Genomic DNA, 22,995 nt, shown 5'->3' with positions numbered 1-22,995 from the left:
AGAGACACAGAATCAGAAGCAGGCTCCAGGCTCTGAGCTGTGAGCGCAGAGCCCGACACGGGGCTCGAACTCACAAATAGTGAGTTCATGGCCTGAGCCGAAGTCGGACACTCAACCGACTGAGCCACCCAGGCACCTGATTCTTTACAGAAAAAAAAAAAAAATTGTTTTTTTTGGATCTGTAGCATCTCTGCCTTCCTGAAGCTTATATTTTAGTAGGAAAGAAAAGCAGTAAACGAGAACACATGAATAAGAGAACTTTTAGATTTTGGTAGCCACAAGAAAGGAAATAAGTGGGACTGCAGAATGACTGGAGGCTGAGCAGGGGGTGGGGTTGAGGTGGGATTCTTTTAAAAGGTGACTTTGAGATTGACCTGAGCAATGAGTATGAAGAGCCTCCGAAAGAGCTGGACTTACTAACCTCTCACCCCCTTGTTCCACGTCTCCCGTCACCTCCAGTGGCCTGCTTGGCCACAGGGTCAGCTAGATGTTGGTGCTTAGGAAGCCTTCTAGAATGCTCTGTCTTGAGTATGTATCACATGGAATTGCCTGCTGCTTTCATTTCCCCCTCACTAGACTTGAACTATTTGAGGGTGAGGACATATATCTTGGTAATCATGTAACTCTAGCATTTACCTCATAAACTAGGTTTAACAGTTAATCTGTAAACTCAAAATTAGATTACATCAAGTAGGTTGCGAAAGTCAAGGGATTCCTCTGCAAAACAGTCAAGTTTAAAGTCTCTTATCCTTCTTTTACACATACTCTTCCCTCCCCATCCTCTCTACTCTAAGCACTGTCCTCCCTTTGTTTTTAAAACATTTCTTGCCCCAGTGCAAAACTTGCCCGCTTCCCCATCTTATTAAAAGATATCCTCATCCATCCAGTTGATCAAGCCCAAAACAGGGAATTATCTTTGATTCTGTTCATTCCCTCACCCTCGACTGTCACACCCAGTCCTTTAGCACCCATACCTCCAAAACCAGTTCCGTTTTCACCGTTTTTGATACCATCCCAACCCAGGCCAGCTCTATCCTTCTTCACCTGGACCAGTACGGCAATGTACTGACTGATTTTTCCACAGTCGCTCCTGCCTTCTGTATGTCCATTATTCCTGCGAAACCAAACAGATCTTTTCAGACTTGGGGGAAAAAAAAAAAAGATCACGTCAGTCCCTCTACTTAAACACTTCAGAGACTGCCCACTGAACTTTGAATAAAACCTGAACTAAAATATCTGAACTCCGAGCCCTCGATGAATCGGCCACTGTCTCTTCAACCTCATCTCTTAATTGCTCTCAGCTTCTAGCTGCACCCATTTCTCTCCTTCTTAGGACCTTTTATTTTCTGTTGCCTGTTGAGTTATTAGAAGGGACTCAGTGTTAATCTCGTCAACTTTGTGAATATGTGAACCGAGTCAGTGGCAAGTTAGCACAACCACAGTGAAATCCCCACCCCAACGTCCTTCCCATTCTGAATTTTCATGATCCTGTCTGTGGTACCCAAAGTTCACGGTAACGGGCAACTGACTTAATGCTCGCTATAGTTAAAGGCCTTGGAGGAGGAACTTGGCAACATTATTGCCTCCTAATGGTATTAACGGCTTGTCTTTTTTTCTCTTTCTCCATGCAGAGTATGAGTTGGAAGTAAAGAGGGTGCAAGACATTCTTTCAGGAATAGAGAAACCACAGGTATGTCTTCTGGATTTCTCAGCATAAATGACACATTCTTAAGCATTTCAAGTGTGCTTTTCTTTCACCACATCGTAGGTAAACAAAAGGGCCCCTTCCTATTGCTGATTATTTATAAACTATGAAACAGTGTTATTAATGGAGCATGAAAATATAGAACAACAGTCTTCTGTTCTGTCACAATCCACCAAAATGTGTCCTTTATTTAGATATTCTGAATGCAATTAGGTATTCTTCCCTGCTTCCAAGGACACATAGCGTCCCCCTGACACCCTTCCCTCCCACAGGTCTATACAACTGTTTTCTTTTGGCAATTTCTTTGAACCTGTGTAAATATAGTAATAATAATTTTTGAAAGCCTCAGTGATTCCGAGTATTTTTCCAGGTAAATTTCAAAAAGGCATTTAAATATTAGCTGAAAAGAAGTCCAAGATATTGAGTGTAATGGCAAGAAAAAAAATTGGTGGGAGTGATGATATTGTGAGGTTTTAGGTCTGATTTTGCCAAATGCTTTGAAATCCAAGTGAAAAATTGAAAACGTTGACTCAGCCTTTCATCTGAGGTCAGAGAGCCAAAGTTCTTTGGATGTTTTCCGGCCCAATTGGAAAACCTTGATCCCTCGTGCGTTTCAAATCCTGAGGCTTTTTAACAGAAGAGCTCAAACATGCCTCAGGGTACACAGTTGAGTTTGACTAAAACCTAAAAGCAGGTGTGTTGGAGTATGGGTCCCACAGGGAACTCCTGGAGCGGGGAGTCTGCACTTACTCTGGTGTAAGGAGCAGGTTGCCACGAGAGTTTCGGGGCATAGAAGTTACATAGTCACGGCTATAGTTTTAGGATGCACGGACGGTTGGCAGATGCATCGGGGTGAGAAAAGGATGGACCCAGGGAGGTAGGCACCAAGAATCTGTTACTGTAGCTCTGGCAGGAGGGTACAGGAGGCAGAATTCAGGTGGTGGCCCTAGGCGTGTCAAGGAGAGGATGCATACCGGAACTGCCTAGAGAAGTCAGTAAGGCGTTATGACCTCCCAGATAGCTGGGCTTTCAGGCTCCAATGCCTCCACTGAGGAGTTGCTGCCTCCAAGAGTCTCCCTTCATTGCTGTCCCTGCCCATCAAGTGGGATTCTCCACCTGGTACATAGAACCCCTGTGGGTACTGGGTTCTGTATACCCACTGGGGTGGGTACTACCCCAGCTTCACTGTGCTCTGCGTGTATGTATATGTGTAATGCATTTTATGCCATTTGCTTTTTCCCAGTAATCTGTGCATTCCTCTAGAATGGGTTTGTGTAGTTTTTATGATTTCCAGTGATATTCTTGGACATGTTGAGTGTGTTTCACTGGCAGGGCACCAAGGAAGTAAATGCAGGGGCAGTCATATATGTCTGGTAGGGCAGTGCTGGGGAGAGAGGGGAACGAGAGTGATCAGATCACACGCATAGATTTATAGTTCAAGCTGTGGGAGTAAGAGTGGATGATATTTTGGGGGCTGGGGATGGAATATAGGGAGAGGTTAGAAAAAGCTTGGGGACATAATCGTGGTATATAGTATATATATTCGTGGTATAGCAAAAAGAAGGAAACTCCATGAAGAAAACAGGAGTCCTAATCGAGAAGGCAGAACAACAGGTTATTTGTCTCAAACACAGTCACAGAACTTCACAGGCCTGCCTTCGTCATGTGAACACACACTGGGTTTTTCTTGAGTTATTCCTTGTCATTTCTTTACGGCAGAAGTGACAGAGTCTATGTTTGTTAGGATCGTGTGGCTCTAGCAAGATTAAAAAAAAAAGCACCATTTAAATGCACTAGTCCTTTCCTTGATTCAGCATTTATTAAGTGCTTACTCTTTACATTTTTTGGAGCAGGGTGGATAGACCAGCTTTTATGTAAACAGATACGACACGAGGTGCAAAATTTGTAAGATTGTCATCTGAGTGGTTAGACAGTCCAAAATGGGTCTCACTAAGCTAGCATCTGTTGGCAGGCGACATTTTTTCTGGAGGCTCTGGGGAGAATCCGTTCCTTCATGTTTTCCGGCTGCTTCTGGAGGTTGCCTGCATTCCTTGGCTCACGGCTCCTTCCATCCTCCTGTCTCCTTCTCTGACTCTGACTTTCCTGCCCCGCTCTTTCACTTATAAGGACCCTTGTCACTACACTGAGCCCACCCAAATAATCCAGGATTGTTTCTGTCTCACACGATCTGCAATGAATCACATCTGCAAAGTCCCTTTCACCTTTTAGGGCAACTTATGCATAGGTTCCAGGGATTAGGATGGGGACATATTACGGGGGTCATTCCTTCCCCCTTGGCCCCGCCTAAACCTTCTCTGCCTGGTGATCGCCCACTCGTCCTTCCCAGCCCAGTTAGTTGTTTACACATTTTTCCTCCCTTCCTCTTCTCCCCTGTCTCTGTCTGAAGGTCTTATTCATGACTGGGTCTTATTTATCTTTGTGCCTCTAATACCTAGCACTGTCCTTGGCACCTTGTGAACCTTTAACAAATATTTGCTGAATAAACGTGTGGCAGACCGCAATGGCTGCAGCTTGGTTCTGGCAGGGGAGACAAATGCCTGAAGGCCCGCCAGCATCAGATGAGGTTCGGCCAGCATGGTGGAATGTGGGGACAGCCTGGTGCCAGAGCTCCAGGCAGAGGCATGGAGAGCAAGGGCCTCTGCTTTGCATTCTGGCCCTCTGGGCCTTTAGTTGTCTCTGTGACCTTGGGTAAGTTCCATGACCTCCCTGAGCCTCGGTTTCCTCACCTTCCAAAGGTAGGATGATACATACCACATGGGACTATGGGAGAAGTAAATCATATAGTATTTAGAGAGGACTTGGGATAGGGTATTTCTCTGGAGTTTATAGCATTATCAGTATGCAAAAGTGAAATTCCCCACCACACTCTGAAATGGGAGAGGGGTGTCCAGCTGCCTTCCAGGGAAAGAAGCAGAGTTCAGCAAGTTGGGCATTTTGTTCCTGATTTTTTTTTTCTTTCAGCCACATCTGATAACACGTCTAAATAAAAGGCACATATTTTTTCTCTGAGATTTTGTAGATGGTTTGTGTTAGGTGTAGAAGGAATTTTTAAGATTTGTGGGTTCCGGTCATCTTTCTAGAGCTTTGGGCACACTGAGTTGAGCAAGTCATTTACTCTACAGAAACCTGGATACTATAAAGATCCAAATACTGAGTCATGGAGTAAAACCGTATGGATTTGCTAGGTATTTGTCCTGAGACTGTAAGAGTTAGGTGCCTTGGGGACCAGAGTCCTAGCCACTGCTCTATCAGAGAAACAATTTTGCTCCTGTTCTAAGTGATTGAGGAATAAACCTCTCCCAGTACCTGCCACCTCCAGCCTTTGATCTGCTCTGATGACAGTGCTAGATGCAGCCTCCCACTTACCGCCAGGCTGTTTATTTTCAGGATGTAAATAAATGTAACCTGCATTGTTTCCCTCCGCTAATGTTTAGCTTGTGGGAACAATTGATTTGTCGGTTCCAGAAGTGAGTGCACTGACCTAAGAGAAACAATTGCCCCTCCAAGAAGCCATTCCTCGAAAAATAAACAACAGTGTATCTGAAAAGGTTTGGCAGTTCTTAGCACTTGAGGGATTATAGAAACAGATGATGGTGAAATTCCTAGATTTGAGTCTCTCTTTTTTTTTTTTTTTTAACGATCTCTGACCTTTTGCTTTTAACTTTTCCATTGTGTTATTATTTTTCATGATGGTACTTCTGAAGTGAAGCCAGTATTTCCATGGTAATATTTCCTTAGCGTTCTCCCTAATTGGATCTGCAGGCCTCCCACATAGTTAACTCCAAAGTCCTGACCAGATTTAGAAGCTACTTACTTACACAGAAATATTTTTTAACATGGGAGGAACAGTTTAGTAACTTGATGAGAGTAAATGGTATTTTTGTTCCAAATAATAAATATAATTTGCATATAATATGGCCTAAGAATTAAGATAGTAACATTTTACAGAAAAGTACTAAAATAATGAACAGGAGAGAGGGGGCACAAGGTGAGTGAAAGATGGTGAATCAAATAGCGACGTGATCATACAGTCTTAGGTCCTAATGGATATGCACATATATACACTTTTAACTAGAAACTGTCCTCAAGTTGGAGTCTACATTTAACAAATATATAGGCAACAATGATTTCTAGTCAGGATGTAATTATTTAGAAATAAATGATGGTTTTATGATTCCTTCAAGATACTTCAAAACAGTTTAATTCTCTGAAGTCTTGCTACTCGTAACCTCCCCAACAGACCTTTTACATCTCTGGTGCCAAACAAAGTGTCAGTTTGGGTCTTGCCCAATGATTTTGTAACTAGAGATCATCACTTTTATTATCATCATAAAGGAGATTGACTTCTATTTACAGTCGGATAATTAAACATCAGGAAGTCAGTTCGTGTTATGGCTTCTAATCTTCTTTCGGATGTCAGCCATGATGTTCCTTGTGACTGTCAGATTAGCTGCCCTCGTGTAGTTCAGTGGTCACTGCTGGTGAGAAAGTTTTCCCCACGGAGAAAGAGAGAGAGAGAGAGAGAGAGAGAGGGACTTAGAAGTTACTACCCCTCTGAGATTGCTTTCACTCTGAAGTAGGCCTGAACCAGTCAGAGTTCTTAGAGCTCGGGTCTCTCATTAAGGTTATCACCTCCCTGGACACTTGGGGTGTGCGTCTGGTGCTGAGGGTTCCCCTTTACGTGACATTCTCTTGAAGGGCACCATGCAATTTCCTGGCATCATCCTTGAAACGGAAGTGAGTTCCAAGTTCTAACAGAGACGAGGCATTCTTTCTCTCAGGAGGATTCCAGTGCCTTAAAGAATGGAAACCTGAGGCCCTGGAGTCTGAAAGAGAGGGAACAGGAGTACAGGGGGGAATTGGTTCCAGACCAGTGGTAGTAATCTAGGTGGCAGGCTGCTTAGCTCCAGGAAAGAATTCTCAGAAGCCATGGCTGCTGTCTTTGAAAATGATGTAGAGTTCTCAAAGTGTGCTTCCCACAGTCTGGCCTATTGGAAGAGTGCATGTGTACGGAGACCTGCGTTCAGAGCACAGTTTGCTTTCTTAAGGCTTGCTCATGGGAACTAGAGAGGGCGCCTGGGTGGCTTAGTCCATTAAGCGTCTGACTTTAGCTCGAGTCATGATCTCACAGTTCGTGAGTTCGAGCCCCGCATTGGGCTCTCTGCTGTCAGCACAGAGCCCGCTTCAGATCCTCTGTCCCCTCTCTCTCTCACGTTATCTCTGGGGGTGCCTGGGTGGCTCAGTTGGTTAAGCGTCTGACTCCTGATCTCGGCTCAGGTCACGATCTCATGGTTCCTGGAATTGAGCCCCACATCCAGCTCTGTGCTGACAGCGAGGAACCCACTTGGGATTCTTTCTCTCTCCTCTCTCTCTCCCTCCCTCCCTCCCTCCCTCCCCCCTCCCTCCCCTGCTCTCTCTCTCATTCTCAAAAATAAACATTAGAAGAAAAAAGAAAAAAACATCAGGAAGTCAGTTAGTTTTATGAGATACCAGTACCTCAAGATGACTCATTAATGGTGTATCAAAGAATGCAGCAGATATCCTGGTATGCATTGTAGAAGCACTGCCTTAAAATCTAGTCGGGAGAATGAACGCACAAATAACCAACTAAAGCACAGTACAATGAAATGATTGCCCAGCATAGGTACCAGCAGAATGTGACCAGAGCACAAAGAAAACAGTGGTTGATTCTCAGCATGGGTTTAGGCAGGAATGTACAGAAACCTTTCCAGAATTGCCCGCAAGCTGCTCTGGGTCTCTCTGTGCCGTGTGTCTGCTATGAGGCCATCTCTCACGCATCCGTCTCTCTTCACCATGTTGGTGCTCTTTGAGGCAGAGATCCTACGTTAGAAAGCAGGAAAGTCAGAAGCTAAGTTATAGGGGCCTGAAAGGGAATGGTATCCTGAAGGGGTGTATAGCACAGGAGGGTCGGGGGACAGGGCAAGAGGAGATGCTAGTCTGGAGTCATAGCACAAAGGGTGGAGTTTGATTCTTAAGAGTGTCTCCCCGGAGTTTTTTTTAAGAGGTATGTAATGCTGGTCTGCCATCCCCTGTGTCACCTGTATCACAAACTCAGACTGTCTCACTCCCTTTGATTTTTATTTTTCATTCAACAGACATTTACTAAGCAACCACTGCTCACAGTTGAATATGACTTGGGTCCTGTCCTTAGGAAGTCCCACAGTCCTGTGGGAAAGGTAGACAAATGCCATAAACTCGATTTGCAGAGGTAAAGATAACCAGGTGCTGTAGAACAGAAGAGTGATGACAGGTGAAGGACTTCAGGGAAGTTTACGTGGGGATAGTGAGGGCTGGCTAGGTCTTAAATGATGAGCAGGGATTTGACTAAATAATTGGTTAAATAGATCTTGCTGCTTTGTCTATATGGAATAAAAATGATACGGAGGGATCGCTGCTAAACTTGGAAAGAATGACAGCCTAAAAAGAAATTCAGTATTCACAGTCCATATTATTCATGTTTTTAAATTATTTTGTATTACATTTTAATACTCTGTATCGATCAGATAGTGACAAAAATGGATGAAAAAAGGGGAAACTGAGTAGTTTATGTATCTCTACCCATAGACTAATAATCTGTCACTATAAAGTCTTTATGAACATGAAGCTTTAGCATGTATATTAACCCTTGTTTTTAATGTTATTGAGACCAGTATCCAGAGAGCAGCAAAATAACCTTTAGAAAATTAGAACATCAAAGTTCTGTTGATTTATTGCAAAGAATTAGACTGTGCGTTAGGTTGAGTTTCTCCAGAAATGGACTCTAAAACAAAGATTGGAGTGCAAACAGTGTATCGGGGGGGGGGGGGGGGGCTGGGGGGTGTGCCCCAGGAAGCACCAGCTAGAGTGGGCACCTGGGATGGAAGGGCAGGAAGCCCACTGCAGGGTCTCTTTAGCGGGCAGGTTACGGCCCGAGGTGGCTGGAGCTGAGTCCTGCTGAGGAACAGTGGCATGGAACCTGCCTCAGTGTAGTTGGTTCTAAGTAAAGGAAGAAAGTTGGGATGTTTGAAGGTGCCAGAGTCCTTTGTTCAAATGAAGTCTTACACAGAGGCTTCCCCAAAAAGAAAAAGGCAGAGCTTAGAGAGGTAAAACATCACCTCCACACACATTTCAGCCTGAGCCATGGTTCTCCTCCCCCATCACTGGGTTCTCCCGGAAACTGAGGCCTTCAACGAGGGTGATTTGAAAGGTACTGGCATGGGAGGCTCAGAGGCAAGCGGAAAGTACCTGCGGACGTGGCTCCTTCCATGTAACGTGATGGCCGTCGTGGAGATCACTGAAGTCTCACATTCAGCTTCTTACCTTTAAAAAAAAAACTCCCAAACAAGACTGATGACTTTACTTTCTGGAGGATCTAATGTGAATTACGTTATAAGGACAGATGCTTTAGGAGCTATTTTGGACACCAGGACTTTGACAAAAAAGTACTATATATGATGTGTTTTTCATTGTAATTAAAATTGTTCGCCTTGCATTAACACTAAGCCAATTTTATGCCACTACTAATCATGACAAAAATGTTACTGGAAGAGGTAGTGTCTGATGTGTATGAAGTGGATTTGAATAATTTTGTCTGTGTTTTTCTTCCTCAGGTTTCTAATATTCAGGCAAGAGCAGTCGTTTTGTCCTGGGCTCCCCCTGTTGGACTTTCCAGTGGACCCCACAGCGGTCTTTCTTTCCCCTACAGTTATGAGGTTGCCTTATCAGACAAAGGACGAGATGGAAAGTACAAGATAATTTACAGGTAGCATATATTTCCATGTGTTTTGCTCTTCTGCTAAGCTGTGCAGTTGGAGTCATTAAGGAAAATAAGAAACAGGAAAAGTTTAGAGGCTTTGCAAACTTTTCTTTAAATAGTTCATTTTAAGAATTAGTGATAATTATAATGTCAAGAGTTATTTTTGTGCAGAGTAATTACCAGTCAGAAATGACTTTTGTAGAGCTATTTGATGTTGATGAAATATCATTTGGTTATGTTAGTTTGTCAGTATAGTACTAAAGAAAAATTTCCATTAATGTCTGTCAGGGTTAAAAGTGAGTATGATTTTTAATTTTTATGTACATCAATCATGCACTTACGTGGTTACCTTTTTCGACCCAGACCATTTTCTGGTGTTTTTTTGAAATTCTCTAATATGGTTTCCTCCCATTTTATCCTGTTTCTTACCATCCACAATAGGTTTCTAGCCTGTAGTAAAGATGCCTTTAGAACATTTCATTCCAAGACTTTCTTAAATAAGTTTAGCTCACAGGGTAGGGGATTGTCCCTTCTGTGTTACCAACTCCCAGATATTAACCATCTAAGTGATTTATAGCCATGTCCTAAATGTGATTAAAAATTTTTAGGGTCAGGTTTTTTCTCTTTTGTAATTGCTAGGCACCGCCCACATTTGCAGAGCAGGAAATCAGAGCATCAGTCTTGTTTTCACTGCTTGTTTGACCTCCCTTTGAGTGGCCCCCAGAATGACCACCAGAGGCCAGCCTAGCGTGGTCACACAAACTGCACTTCTTCCTCTGCCGGAGAGGCTGGCTCTCTGTCCCGTTTCCCTGCTGTACCAGTGCCACCAACCTTGTATCTCCCCAGCCCTGTTGTGAGTTCTTAACTTGCTCCAGGACATGTCTTCTGCACTAAGAAGATGGGTAAGAGACAGGGAAGGAGGCCTATTAGGCACTCTCTCCCCACCTCACTGCCCACTGTGCCTCCATTGTCCCCTCCCTGGACTCCTGCAGGGATGTCCTCAGCCTCTTCCAATGTCTCCTCTCCTCCTGCTACCTAGCCTCCACACGACATAAACCAGGTCACACTGGGTCACTCCCCACTGAAGACACTGCAGTGATTCCCCACTATACTTAGAAAAAAAAAAAAAAATCCTAACTCCTTACTCCAGCTCACAACTATTTGGTTCTATTTTGAGAAGTCCACATTGGTCAAGAAATACAGAGCACCGTTTGCCCCAGCCGTACCAAGAAACCATGAGATTCTGTCCACGCCAGATGACCACTAGTTGCAGGAGCTGGTCTCAAGTGACCAGGGGGCTAGGCAGATAACGTTAAGCGAGAAAAGGAGGAACATGGGGCATGGGGTGCACAGGAGCACCCCTGCCTTCCTCTGAAGGAGCAGCCACCGCTCACCTAAAATAGGTTGGTGCCATAAGGGAATGCAGGCCTTAGAATTGCTGCTTTCTTTGGATTTTTTCCCCCCCAAAATACTGAAAATCTGAATTTTTATGTAAGCTTTCCTAATGCCAGACTCATTCAGCAAATGCAAAACCACATTAAACATACAGTGCAGGTCAAACATCAGAATTATAGGCAGGGTGTGGACATTGGCCTCCAGTTGGCAACTTTAAAAACATATTTTTATTTAAAATAATTTCAAACTTATAAAATGTTGCAAAAATAAAGGGATCAAGGAATATGCATAGACCCTTTACCCAGATTCACCTATTAGTAGCTTTTTATCCTGTTTGGTTGACCATTGGAGTACTCTTTCTCTCCTCCCAATCTGTATTTTTTCCCATTAGTTGTGTATATCATGGCCTTTTACTGCAAAATTCTTCAGTGTATTTCCCAGGAATAAGGATATTTTCTGACATCGCTGCAGTGTAATTACCAGCTTCATAAATTTGCATTGATAATATACTTTGATCTAGTCCATCGACCACATGCTGGGTTTGTCAGTCGATTAAATAATGTCTTACAGCATTTTCCTTCCCCTCTAGGACAGAATCCTGGCCAGGGTCAGATATTGCAGTTTGTGCTCATACGTCTTTCACCTTTAATTTGTAACACTAACACAGTATTTTGGGGCACAGAGATTTTTGAAGAGTATAGTCATGTGCCCCCCCGCCCCCCCTCCGAATAATAACCCTCACCTTTTAAAAACTTTCAATGGAACATTCCTTATTTTGTCACGGCTTTTGCCTCATGGCTAAGTTAAGTTTCATTTGCAACTTCTGGTCATATAACTGGGTTTCATTTATGTAAGAGAGCTATTGATTGGTATGTGTATATATCAGAGAGCTATTAGGATTGATATGTGAAGGAAAGCACATTGAAATTTCTTCAAGAGAGATGAGAAGTTGAAGCAATTGGGGTTCCTTCCACGGTGAGTCTGAGAACTACCTTCAGTTGACACCTGGAATAGTTATTTTACACTGAAAATTTATCTCTGTGTTTAATTTCCTTCCTTATTTATTTGTTTTTATGTATTTACTTTGAAGAACTGATAAGGCCTTTTGGAACTTTTATTAGTATGTTAATCTCACCATTTTCCTGATCTAGGATAGTATCATTGAAAGGAATCTAGGGGTGCCTGGGTGGCTCATTGGTTGAGCGTCTGACTCTTGATTTCAGCCCAGGTCATGATCTTACAGTTTGTGGGATCAAACTCTGCGTCTGGCTCTGTGCCGACAGTGTGGAGCCTGCTTGGGATTCTCTCCCTCTGCACCTTTCCAGCTCATGCTCTTTCTTTCTCTTTCAAAAAATAAATAAGTTTAAAATATATATATATATATATATATATATATATATATATATATATATATATATATATATATACATACATGTGTGTGTGTGTGTGTGTGTGTGTGTGTATAGAATCTAATTTTCTAGTTTAGAAGGGTAATAATACCAAATTGGCAAGTTTATTTCTGGTTTATGGTAGAATCAGACATAAGAGTTCTTTAATCATTGCTGGTACATGATGAGACCCAATCCAAAATCAGTCTTACTGTTGAAGCTGGTATCATTGACTAATAAATGATTTTTCTTTGCAGTGGGGAAGAATTAGAATGTAACCTGAAAGATCTCAGACCGGCAACTGATTATCATGTGAGGTGAGTTAGGATATGAGAGCTGACCTGTGTTGGGCATTCAGATTGCTAAAATAAATCGTGTGCTTCTTTTAAAAAGTTTATGGTTAACAGCATTTTCCTAACCAAAAGTTGCTGTTCCTTGGCTCATTGGCCATTCATTAGTGTTCTGCCCTTGAGAATGTAGTGATTACACAGAAGTGTTTCTGGTAATAGAAAAATAGATGATACACTGAATCAAATTTTAAAAACTATTTTAAAGATAAATTGTATATAGTCTAAGATCTTTTGGACTGTATGGTTTAATACATATAATATTTCCTTTCTGTAAAACAAATGCATTTTTTTGCCATTGGTAGATCAGTTGTTTGTGATAGCCCATACCTATCTACTGTATGTTCAGCACAAGTGACTAAGTTCTGCCATGTTCCAAGAACACCTTTGGACCTTAAAAGTCAATAGGTTTTGAAAAAAGACAAGTAATGCATATATCAAATTATCTCTGATAAGAATTAACCCAACTTGGCAAAACAGTGAAACAGTGAATCCATATAATCTGAAAGTCTGAAATCTGTACTGTGATTTTTCTGGAGTCTCTGCTGTGACTACTCTGGAAGGCAGGGCTATAACTAATCTTAGAAAGAAATACAGCCAACCGCAGACTTGTGAAGAGGAAAGTATTACATGAACTTGTGCAGAGCTCATCTAATTATTTAAAGATACATTCACATATCCACTTGCAGATAGGTTTCTGAATGTGGTCCGTAACATTTTTTTAAATTTCAATTTTGACTTACAATTTTTTTTAATTTATAAGTTGACCAGAAATGGTAATTTTATCTAAAAGAGTACACAACAACGGTTTCTCTCTCCATTCTTCAGTTATGTATGTGTATATCAGAATTGTGTAATAGAATTACAACATCAAGCACACGTTCTTTATTATACTTACCAAAGGTTCCTTTGTAATGGAGTAGAGGGAGCCTAGCCTAAAAGGAGGAGCATACATTAATTATGAGGAGGCTTGCGTTCTAGTCTGGTTCTGCTGTGAATTAACTGTCTTAACTATGCTTAATCACATAGGTTGGAGGCCACAATTCTTTCTATAACAAAGGTAGGAGAGTAGGGATGTGTTCAGATTACAATACTTTATAAGCCATGTAAACGTTTAAATTAAGTTCAAAGCAATACATAAAAGCAAGGTGTTTTATATGCAGTTTTAAAGTGCTTATCTGCCTCGTTGCTGCGTTGTTTAGAAGAACTCTGTTGCAACTGTCTCTTCCTGTTCAAATCAAAACATTTGGGTTTTGAATCAGTTAGCTTCAGCCCAAACATATTGAATTTTTCACAGTCCATACAAACAAAAAGATTTGTGTGCTTTGTGAAACTGAGATGATAGTAGAAATACTTTACTATTTCAAAAGGTTGATTTAACAGCAAACCAGAGCATGTAACACCGTATAGGGAGCCATGTAAATGTTCTCCATTAGTCGTCAACATATGTTTCCTTTTCTCTCCATCTTTTTTAACAGTTTATTGTTACTGCTTTATAAAGGTTCACTTTATTAATTTTCTGCCCATTCATGAGCTAACAGTGTCTTTTTAAAGACACTTAAATGTCTTCAGGAGTCTGCCCTTTATTTGCCATCCCGTCTGTAGCTTGCCTTCATTTCTTTCTGACTTGTCTTACAAAGGGTGAATTCTGACAAGATGGGCTCATCAGTTCTTTTACGGCCACGTCTTAGGAACATCTTGAACTTCTGGGCAGATAAAAAAGAGTAATTAATGAACTCCCCAAGAGGAATAGGGACATGAGGTAGTGCCTCTCTAGAGGCTTTGGATCCAGACTTTGTCCTGACACATCTGGGACCTCTTGTAACATACATGACACATATGTGACATAACACCACAGCCTAAGGCACCACCAACTGTTATTTGGTCTCTTTCTCTGCTTGCCAGAGAGAGAGAAAATTTTCCCTGTCTTCAGTAGCAAGCTCTTTTAGTATTTAAAAAAAAAAAAAAAAAAAAAAAAAGAGTCTCTCCTAAGAAAAATGTCTACAGTCCAGATTTTACTTTTTTCTTGTCTGGCCCACAGTTCATATAGATCATTCCATCTCTTGCCTCTTACGGTCTTTCATTTTTCAAGCGAGAGAAGAATCGAAATCCTTCCAGTGCCTGCTTAGATTAGCTTCCTCTGCCTTGAATAGCTTTGGTGAGCAGCGTGACACATAGTGGACAGAGCTTGGAATTGGGGGTTAATGGCTCAGTCACTTGCTAAGGGGGTGTGCCGAGGCAAGCCATTTAAACTTAAGTGGCCTTGTTTTCTTGTTTCTCATAAAATGAGAATAATAATGATACCGGCTTCAGGAAGATGGTGTGAGAACAAATGAAGTGTATGTGCAAACCTATTATCAATCTGGAAAGTGTATAAATGTTTTTGTTTGCCCAGAGTCGCTGCAGTGTTTCCACACTCTGATAATAAAAAAAAGACTTCATGATGCAAGTCCTTTGAACCTGTGTATAGTTCGACCATATCACTTACTATTTTACTGGGATAAAGACATACCATACTTGACACTGGCAAAAAAAAAGGAGCAAAATCTCTTTTTCTGATGCAGTGGAGTTCATGTTCTCAAAGCCTTAGTTCCAGGGATGTCAACTTCTATCAAATACAGCAGCCTCAAATAAATGTGAAATTTAAAAGTCACCTATAAGACCTCAAAGGCTGTGTGGAATTTGTTTTCTCAGTCATTTCTATCATATAGGAGCTGCAAAAGAATTCCATTATTGTACGGCCACAAAACGAGCAATTATATTCATTGCCATTTTTATTTATTTGTGCATTACCAATTTAGAAAGTGTCACCCCAGTGAGAGTCTGGAGAGCCAAGGATGAAAACAATGAGATATTTCTTTCAGCATTTCCAAGCAGGCTACCTTCTCCTTCCCGTTCTTAATATTGCACACTTTGACGAAGGCCTGCAGAAGTCTCCGTTCAAATCACTCTTCAATACAGTGAAAGGTTTCTTTCTCAAATCGTATACTAAAGTCCCATCTGTGGCTTCTGTTCCTAACATTTCTTGCTGCCTTTGATTTTGCGACTCTGATTCCCTCCCCTTCATTCTGTTGGTTCCCTGTCTTTATTCGGTGCTTTTTCTCATTTTCAACTTTTTCTCCCTTATGTTAGTATCGTTTGAGGTCACCCATCAGATATACAAACGTTTTTTTTTAATTTTTTTTAAATGCTTTCATTTATTTTTGAGACAGAGAGAGACAGAGCATGAGCAGGGGAGGGGCAGAGAGCGGGGGAGACACAGAATCTGAAGCGGGCTCCAGGCTCTGAGCTGTCAGCACAGAGCCCGACGCGGGGCTCGGACTCACGGTGTATGAGATCATGACCTGAGCTGAAGTCAGACCCTTAACTGACTGAGCCACCCAGGCGCCCCTGCAAACGTTTTTTTAAGCAGCAGTGTCTCAGTCGTGGATGCTGTCGTTGAATGTCTGGTGCTTAGCATCAGTTCCTGGGCAAGACAGCTCGTGACTCCTTGCCAGCAGCCCACTGCAGTTATGAGAGTCATTTATTAAGAGACCAGTGGTATTTATATGTAAGTATATAGGTTTATGTACATAAACATTTATATTCACTTAGCTATATGAATATTTACACATACGCAAAAATACCTAATTGGTATTCTAATTGGTAGTTACAGAATTAGTACTGACGTTGAAATAGTCATTTTATTTGGGAGTCAAGAATTTATATATATTTTTTTTTTAATATATGAAATTTACTGTCAAATTGGTTTCCATACAACACCCAGTGCTCATCCCAAAAGGTGCCCTCCTCAATACCCATCACCCACCCTGCCCTCCCTCCCACCCCCCATCAACCCTCAATTTGTTCTCAGTTTTTAACAGTCTCTAATGCTTTGGCTCTCTCCCACTCTAACGTCTTTTTTTTTTTTTTTTTTTTTTTTTCCTTCCCCTCCCCCATGGGTTTCTGTTATGTTTCAAGAATTTATATTTTTATCAATAATAGGATAATCAGGAATTTGAGTGAAGGAATGGATAGCAATTTTATGACACAATTTGAAGCAGTCTTCCAGTCATTGGCATTAACAGTTTGGCAAAGAAGTTGTCCAGAAATGATATCATGTAGCAACATTTCTCAGAAAAATTATGTGATGAAACATTTCCAAAAACACGGTTGACCATCTCAGTACAGAATTATGAAATAGGTGTTATTGACTAGAAACTGTGGCTCCTACTATGTTACAGATGTGCTGGAGGAAGTTGGAGGCAAATTTCTGAAATTCTTGGAGCACCTGTTTCATAATCATTTAGTCAGTATTTAAGCTGAAACAAATGTGAAAATGTAACACAAGATTAATCATATCGTTAGAAAAATGTATCCTTCTTCGCTGCGATAAATGCAAAAGGAACTGAATTTGCTGATTTATTTAACCTAAGAAACTGATCCTACCCCGCTGATGCTCATATCGCATGATGGTATTTAGAGAAAACACATCACCATCATATGAAAAACATTTTTGCAACCTTCTTAAAAATCACCATTTCCAGAGACTTTTCACTAAAAATTTCTGGTAAACACAGCTGGTGGTTATGAAAATTAGTTGCTGTCTATTTACTGAACAACTTTAACTGACCGATATATCATGGGGTACTTAGATACTATGTCAAATTTTACATACTGTGTATGGCACATTTATATTGGCATATACAATGGATCTTGTTTCCTTTGTGGACAGAGTTTTATGAGTACAAAACACTGACCCCTAATTTCAACTGTAACATTCTTTCAGTTGAAAGACCAGAAAAATAATTCCTTGTGGCCCAGACAACTATGTATCTCCAACGTCCTCAAATTTTTACTTCTGCCACCAGGATCTTCGTTCCTCCCGACAATAGTCATCCTCCCAACCTGCCTCTGTCACTCATGTTCTCTAGGCTAATAAGTATGGATTTCCCAAGAATCTCAATAAAAAATGAACTTGACAGAGTCCAAATCTCCCCAGATAAGTAACTGCAGTCTGCCAGCCCTTCACAGGGCCTGTCCCTGCCTCATTTCCTCTGCTCTATTCTCCATGTAGATTTTTGGTGCTGTTTTTGTGAACATTTAGTACCCAGTGTACCTGAGTATAGTCTGAATAAGCAAATGCCCAGTGATTATAAAGTGAAATCTACTAGGAACCTAAGCTGGTAAAGAGCTGGGTAAAAGGCCAAGTGGACAAGCAAATTTATTGCCAGGAAGACAGTAAGAGATGGGGAGGACTCTGAACTGGATAACACCTGCCCCATCTAAAGGCGGACTGTTCTCACCTTTATCTTGAGTACTATCAGGCAGGTATGCCGCTGTGTTGCTAGAAGCAGAGGTTCATTTTTCTAAATGAGAGATCTCCAGAACTTTTTGTCAGTGTTGGCTTAACCTTTAACCTTCTGTTTCAGAAAATTTCAGATATAGTCAAAAGTGGAGAGTAATTGGGGTGCCTGGGTGGCTTAGTTGGTTGAGCGTCTGACTTAGTCTCAGGTCATGATCTTGTGGTTTATGAATTCGAGCCCCGCGTCGGGCTCTGTGCTGACTGCTCGGAGCCTGGAGCCTGTTTCGGATTCTGTGTCTCCCTCTCTCTCTGCCCCTCCCCAACTCGCACTCTGTCTCTCTCTCCCTCCCTCTCAAAAGTAAATAAACATTAAAAAAAATTTTTTTAAGTGGACAGTAATTGATGGGTTTTCGTATACCCATCACCCAGCTTCTTATTTCCTTGCTGCCCCTCCCTCCTCCTCCTACCGCACAGCTATGATGAAGTCCGATCCAGACACCATCATGTTTCATCTATGAACCACATTACCGTCATCACATGCCCATCCAAAATAAGCAAAAATGATAACATTCCTTAACATCTTTAAAATTCAGGGACTCTTTCCATTTCCTCAACTGTCCTAAAAATGAAGGTTTTGTCTCTTCAGTTTGTTGTAGTTGAAATACAAACATGGCCTGAATATGCTGTTTGGTTGGTATCTTACAAATTTCTTTTAATCTATAGGTTTCACCTCCCTTTTCTGTTTTGTCCCCTTGCAATTTATTAGTTAGAATAACTTTTTTGTCCTGTAGAATTTTCTGCAGTGTGGATTAGGCAGATTGCAACCCTGTAGTTTTGCTTAATATATTCTCTCTGTGTTTCCTATATAATGGGAAGGAGGCTTAATCAGATACAGGTTCCGTTTTTCTGGCAAGGATTTTGTAGGTGGTGGCATTATCGTTCATTAGGAGTGTATAATGTCTGCTTGTCTCTTTTTGTACTGACCATTGCCCATGTCCATCCATTCATGCACAGGGGGCTGTGATATTTTAAATCACTCTATTTTTTCCCTCTCTCCCACACATAGCTTGGGCCAGATGTAACCCATGAGCCACCAGCTGGAGAATCCAACTGATCTACTAAAGTTTAGGCAGGAACCCTGCCCACGTCTGGAATATTCTGTGATTCATTTTAAGTAATTTACTCCTAGTGAGCCTATTCTAATACATGGAAATGATCTAGTCAAATCTACCATTTCCTTTTATATTATCATGTTCCTATATTTAGGACATGCAAAAGGGAACATTTGTTTTCATCAGGTTGTGTGAAGAGCATCCTAGTAAGTGTATTTGTTTGGATCAGATGTTGTGGTGTCCTCCCCTAAGACAAAGAAATCAAATATCCAGTCATCTGTATCTTACCTTTTAGGATGGCAAATAGCATTAGTGATTTTAACTTGCGTGACCTCTATAAATTCTTTGTGATAGACCTTGAGGAGAAGGGACTTTGCAAATCACACACCTAATTAGGTCCTGTTTTCCATAATGTTGTTATCTTTAGCTCTTGTTTATGTTCGCTGAGTAGAGTGAGGGGAGGTAGAGTGTGGGTGCTCAGAGAAGCATAATTGCAGGATGAGTAAGGACGGTAGGCAATAGAGGACAGCAGTTAGATTTACACGGCTGCATTCAGTTGAGGCAACTTTCTAGCCGTGTAGCTCTGGAAAGTTTACTTCCCCTCTGGATTCTGAGTTTTCTTCTGTCTTTAATGGGACCTCACAAATTAAGGGCTTGATGTATTTGCCAGTTCTGAATAGCTTGAATCCTTGCATCTTTTTTAGGCAGCAAAAGTTTCTTTGTTGTCTTTTAAAACGAGTAGGTTTTCACGTTGGGTTTTTTTTAATGCTGAATATTTTAAAAATGGAAAAATAGAAAGGAAGATGATAAAAATCAACATAGCCCTATTTTAGGATATTTGAAAGAAGTATGGTTTTATAATAGCACATTATGTGCTTTTCCTTCATAGCTTCTCTGGAGAAATCAGACCCATATGTTCGGTGTTGAGCCAGGCATTTTAATGTGCAGAGTACCCATCTTTAATCTCGGCGCCAGGTGCAAAAGTGAAATGTTCACATGGATAAGCTGTACCTGAACATTGTTTTTGTTGAGTTAGAGATGCACTTGGCAGTAACAAGCACACCGTCTGTATTTCTCCCAAATATCTGCAGTGTTGTCAACAGTTTAAAGATGTTATCTATTCTACCCCATTGTGTATACTTCTCTAGTTTGTAGGCTTGTCCCTTTTCGGCCATGTCTTGTCCCTCTTCGGCCAACCCTTAACTCTCCTTTCAGTCTTCTTCCAGACAGAGTCAACTGGAGAGTGGTTCATGGTTTTAGAATGGATATTTGAAGACCACTTTGGGGATAAGGATGTTTTCTTATTCAGCATATTCTTTTCCAGTCAGTAGACCCAGCCTTTCTTAATTGGGGCTGAGGGTTCTGACAATTAATGGAAGGAGAGAATGAGTTGAGGCACATTCCCTGCTGGGGTGATTATCCCCTGGAGATGCTGGCCATAGTTAGGTCAGGACAACCAGGAGATAAGAAGGAGTCATGGTGTGCAGCACCTCAATTCTGTTCCTCTCTGGAAAAAGGCCTGGGGCACAGCACAGATAAAAACCCTGGTCGTCTGTGATGGGCCACTGCCACTGACTGTTTGTCTGTTTGTTTTCAGGGTATACGCCATGTACAATTCCGTAAAGGGATCCTGCTCCGAGCCAGTTAGCTTCACCACCCACAGCTGCGCACCTGAATGTCCCTTCCCACCTAAGCTGGCACACAGGAGCAAAAGTTCACTAACCTTGCAATGGAAGGTGGGTAGCTCAAAGTGTCGGGAACAATGTGAAGAGTAGCCATTTGGAAAATTTTTATTTAGCATTACTCCAGTTTTGTGATAGTGTTAGATTTTCTACATAGTAACTGTGTGAAACAAATCTTTATGATATCAAAAGTTGGTATGTCTATCAAAATTGGGCAGAGCGGTAGTAGATGGAACTGCAAAAAGAAGTTTGAGCTCTCAGGGCACCTGGGTGGCTCAGTCGGTTAGGCATCTGACTCTTGGTTTTGGCTCAGGTCATGATCTCGCAGTTTGTGAGTTTGAGCCCTGCATCATTGTCTACACTGACAGTACAGAGACTGCTTGGGATATTCTCTCTGTCTCTCTCTGTCTCTCTCTCTCTCTCTCTCTCTGCCCCTCCCTTGCGTTCTCTCTCTCAAAAAAAAAAAAAATACACTTAAAAAACATTTAGCTCTCTTTGCAGGGATAAATCTTTTAGAACCATAAACAATGCCTTATAGGTGATATAAATACTTAGATAACTGAATTTCATCACTTTTTAAAGTTTATTTATTTTGAGAGAGAGCAAGAGTGGGGGAGGGGCAAAGAGAAAGGGAGAGAGAGAGAATCCCAAGCAGGCTCTGAGCCTGATGCAGGGCCTCGATCCCACAAACCGTGAGATCATGACCTGAGCCAGAATCCAGAGTCAGACGTTTAAATGACTAAGCCACCCAGGTACCCCTGAATTTCATCACTTTCTAATGGTTTACTTCATTTCAGGAAACAGTTGAGGACTTTAGTAAAAAGTTTTTATAAAGAAAGATTTAGAAAAAAGTAAGTTTTGGGCTCCATTGGCTTCTTTCAGTGGCAACTCTGGAATGTTTAATATTTAAAACTGCCTAGAATTTTTAGTGTTCTAAACTACATTAAGACTTAATTCGTTTTTACTAACTAGACCTTCGATCTATTAGGATTACCAATTATTTTTTAAAGTCTAAATTATATAGTAGTTTTCATAAAATACAGTTTACTGACTACAAATTGCTCCTGCCAAAGAGAGGTCCTAAAGGTGTATTGTTAGCTCATTAGTCACAGTTGTGTGTTTGCAAGAAAACAGTAGATTCTGTTATCAATATCTATAGTAATTATTTCTCTATGTTTATATATTTTTTAAATGTTTGGGTTTTTTTTGGGTGGGGGGGAATGGCAGAGAGAAAGGGGGACAGGATCCAAAGCAGACTCTGTGCCGACAGTAGAGAGCCCAATGGGGAGCTCGAACTCACCAACCATGAGATCATGACCTGAGCAAAAGTCGGATGCTTAACCGACTGAGCCACCCAGACACCCCTCTCTGTTTATATTTTAAAATGTGTTTAAGATGTGAATTTTTAGAGGTAGAGATAAAAATTTGTGGTGTTTGGGGAATACACTAATGTGTAAAAGAAATAAGATGGCTAGGGAGGTCTCTTATTGGTAAAGATATATTTTGTCCTTTAGTTCCTAGACCAGGAGGTTGAATTTAACCAGGGCATCCACAAAAGCCGTTGAGAGTAGTGGTTAGCAGCAAAGCATGGGCTTCTGGAGACCCCTCTCGTGTGGGCTGCGTTCTCATAGGCACTGGCCAACATGGAGTATGTTACTTGGCAAAGGCAAAGCTTAGACTGGCTTAGAATCTGAACTATTTTATTTTCCTTCCTGGCTTCCAGGGATAATCCAGGTCAGTGATTCCCTACCTTTTCCGAGTTGTAACACTCAACTAACCGGTCGTCATTGTTTCAGTCCTTGGAGATACACATTTTAAAACATGTTCTCTATTTGCACGTATACGCACATAAGCATCTCTTTTTTAAAGAAAAGAATTAAAATTCATTTTGTTTGCAAAATATAAGAAATCTTCTTAAGATTGCCAGAGGGACCCCGGGGTCTTATAAGCCTAAAGTTGGGAATCACTGATACATACTCTGCTTAAAACCTGGATGAAATTCAGGTCTTTGGCAGACCAGCATCTTCAAGAAAAAGTTTACTTATTAGGACGAAAGTATTTCACATTTTCTTTCTCCTTTTATTTAATTTAATTATAGATCAGAAACGTACATTTGTTCCATTAAGTCATGGACAAACTTGGAAGTTCTGGATTCAGTTCAGTTTTTGCTTAAATGTCCTTAGAACAGATTTCCTGATCACAGTGCTCTAGCTGAGGGGCACAAGGACAGGGGACAGTGCTGTCACTGCCCAGCTGCCCTTGAATCCAGTAAAACATCGAGAGAGTGCAAGATCTAACTTCTTCT

At 41.3% G+C, this 22,995-nt stretch overlaps 1 protein-coding gene across 7 annotated transcripts in view; it reads left to right on the top strand.

The window, feature by feature from the left end:
- FNDC3B (fibronectin type III domain containing 3B) overlaps nucleotides 1-22,995 on the top strand; it is a 409,533-nt gene that overhangs the window by 305,335 nt on the left and 81,203 nt on the right. For all 7 annotated transcript variants that reach the window (XR_006207084.1, XM_042954945.1, XM_042954943.1 and 4 more), the window contains 4 exons: nucleotides 1,632-1,690; nucleotides 9,337-9,488; nucleotides 12,523-12,582; nucleotides 20,606-20,744. Coding sequence is in view for 6 of the 7 variants with exons in the window: in XM_042954945.1 (XP_042810879.1) it covers nucleotides 1,632-1,690; nucleotides 9,337-9,488; nucleotides 12,523-12,582; nucleotides 20,606-20,744 (410 nt within the window). In the remaining variant the exon portion in view is untranslated. The remainder of the gene's footprint in view (nucleotides 1-1,631; nucleotides 1,691-9,336; nucleotides 9,489-12,522; nucleotides 12,583-20,605; nucleotides 20,745-22,995) is intronic.

This window comes from Panthera leo, chromosome C2 (genome assembly GCF_018350215.1).
Source record: "Panthera leo isolate Ple1 chromosome C2, P.leo_Ple1_pat1.1, whole genome shotgun sequence".
Taxonomy (NCBI): domain Eukaryota; kingdom Metazoa; phylum Chordata; class Mammalia; order Carnivora; family Felidae; genus Panthera; species Panthera leo.
This window is presented reverse-complemented; position numbering and strand designations above follow the sequence as displayed.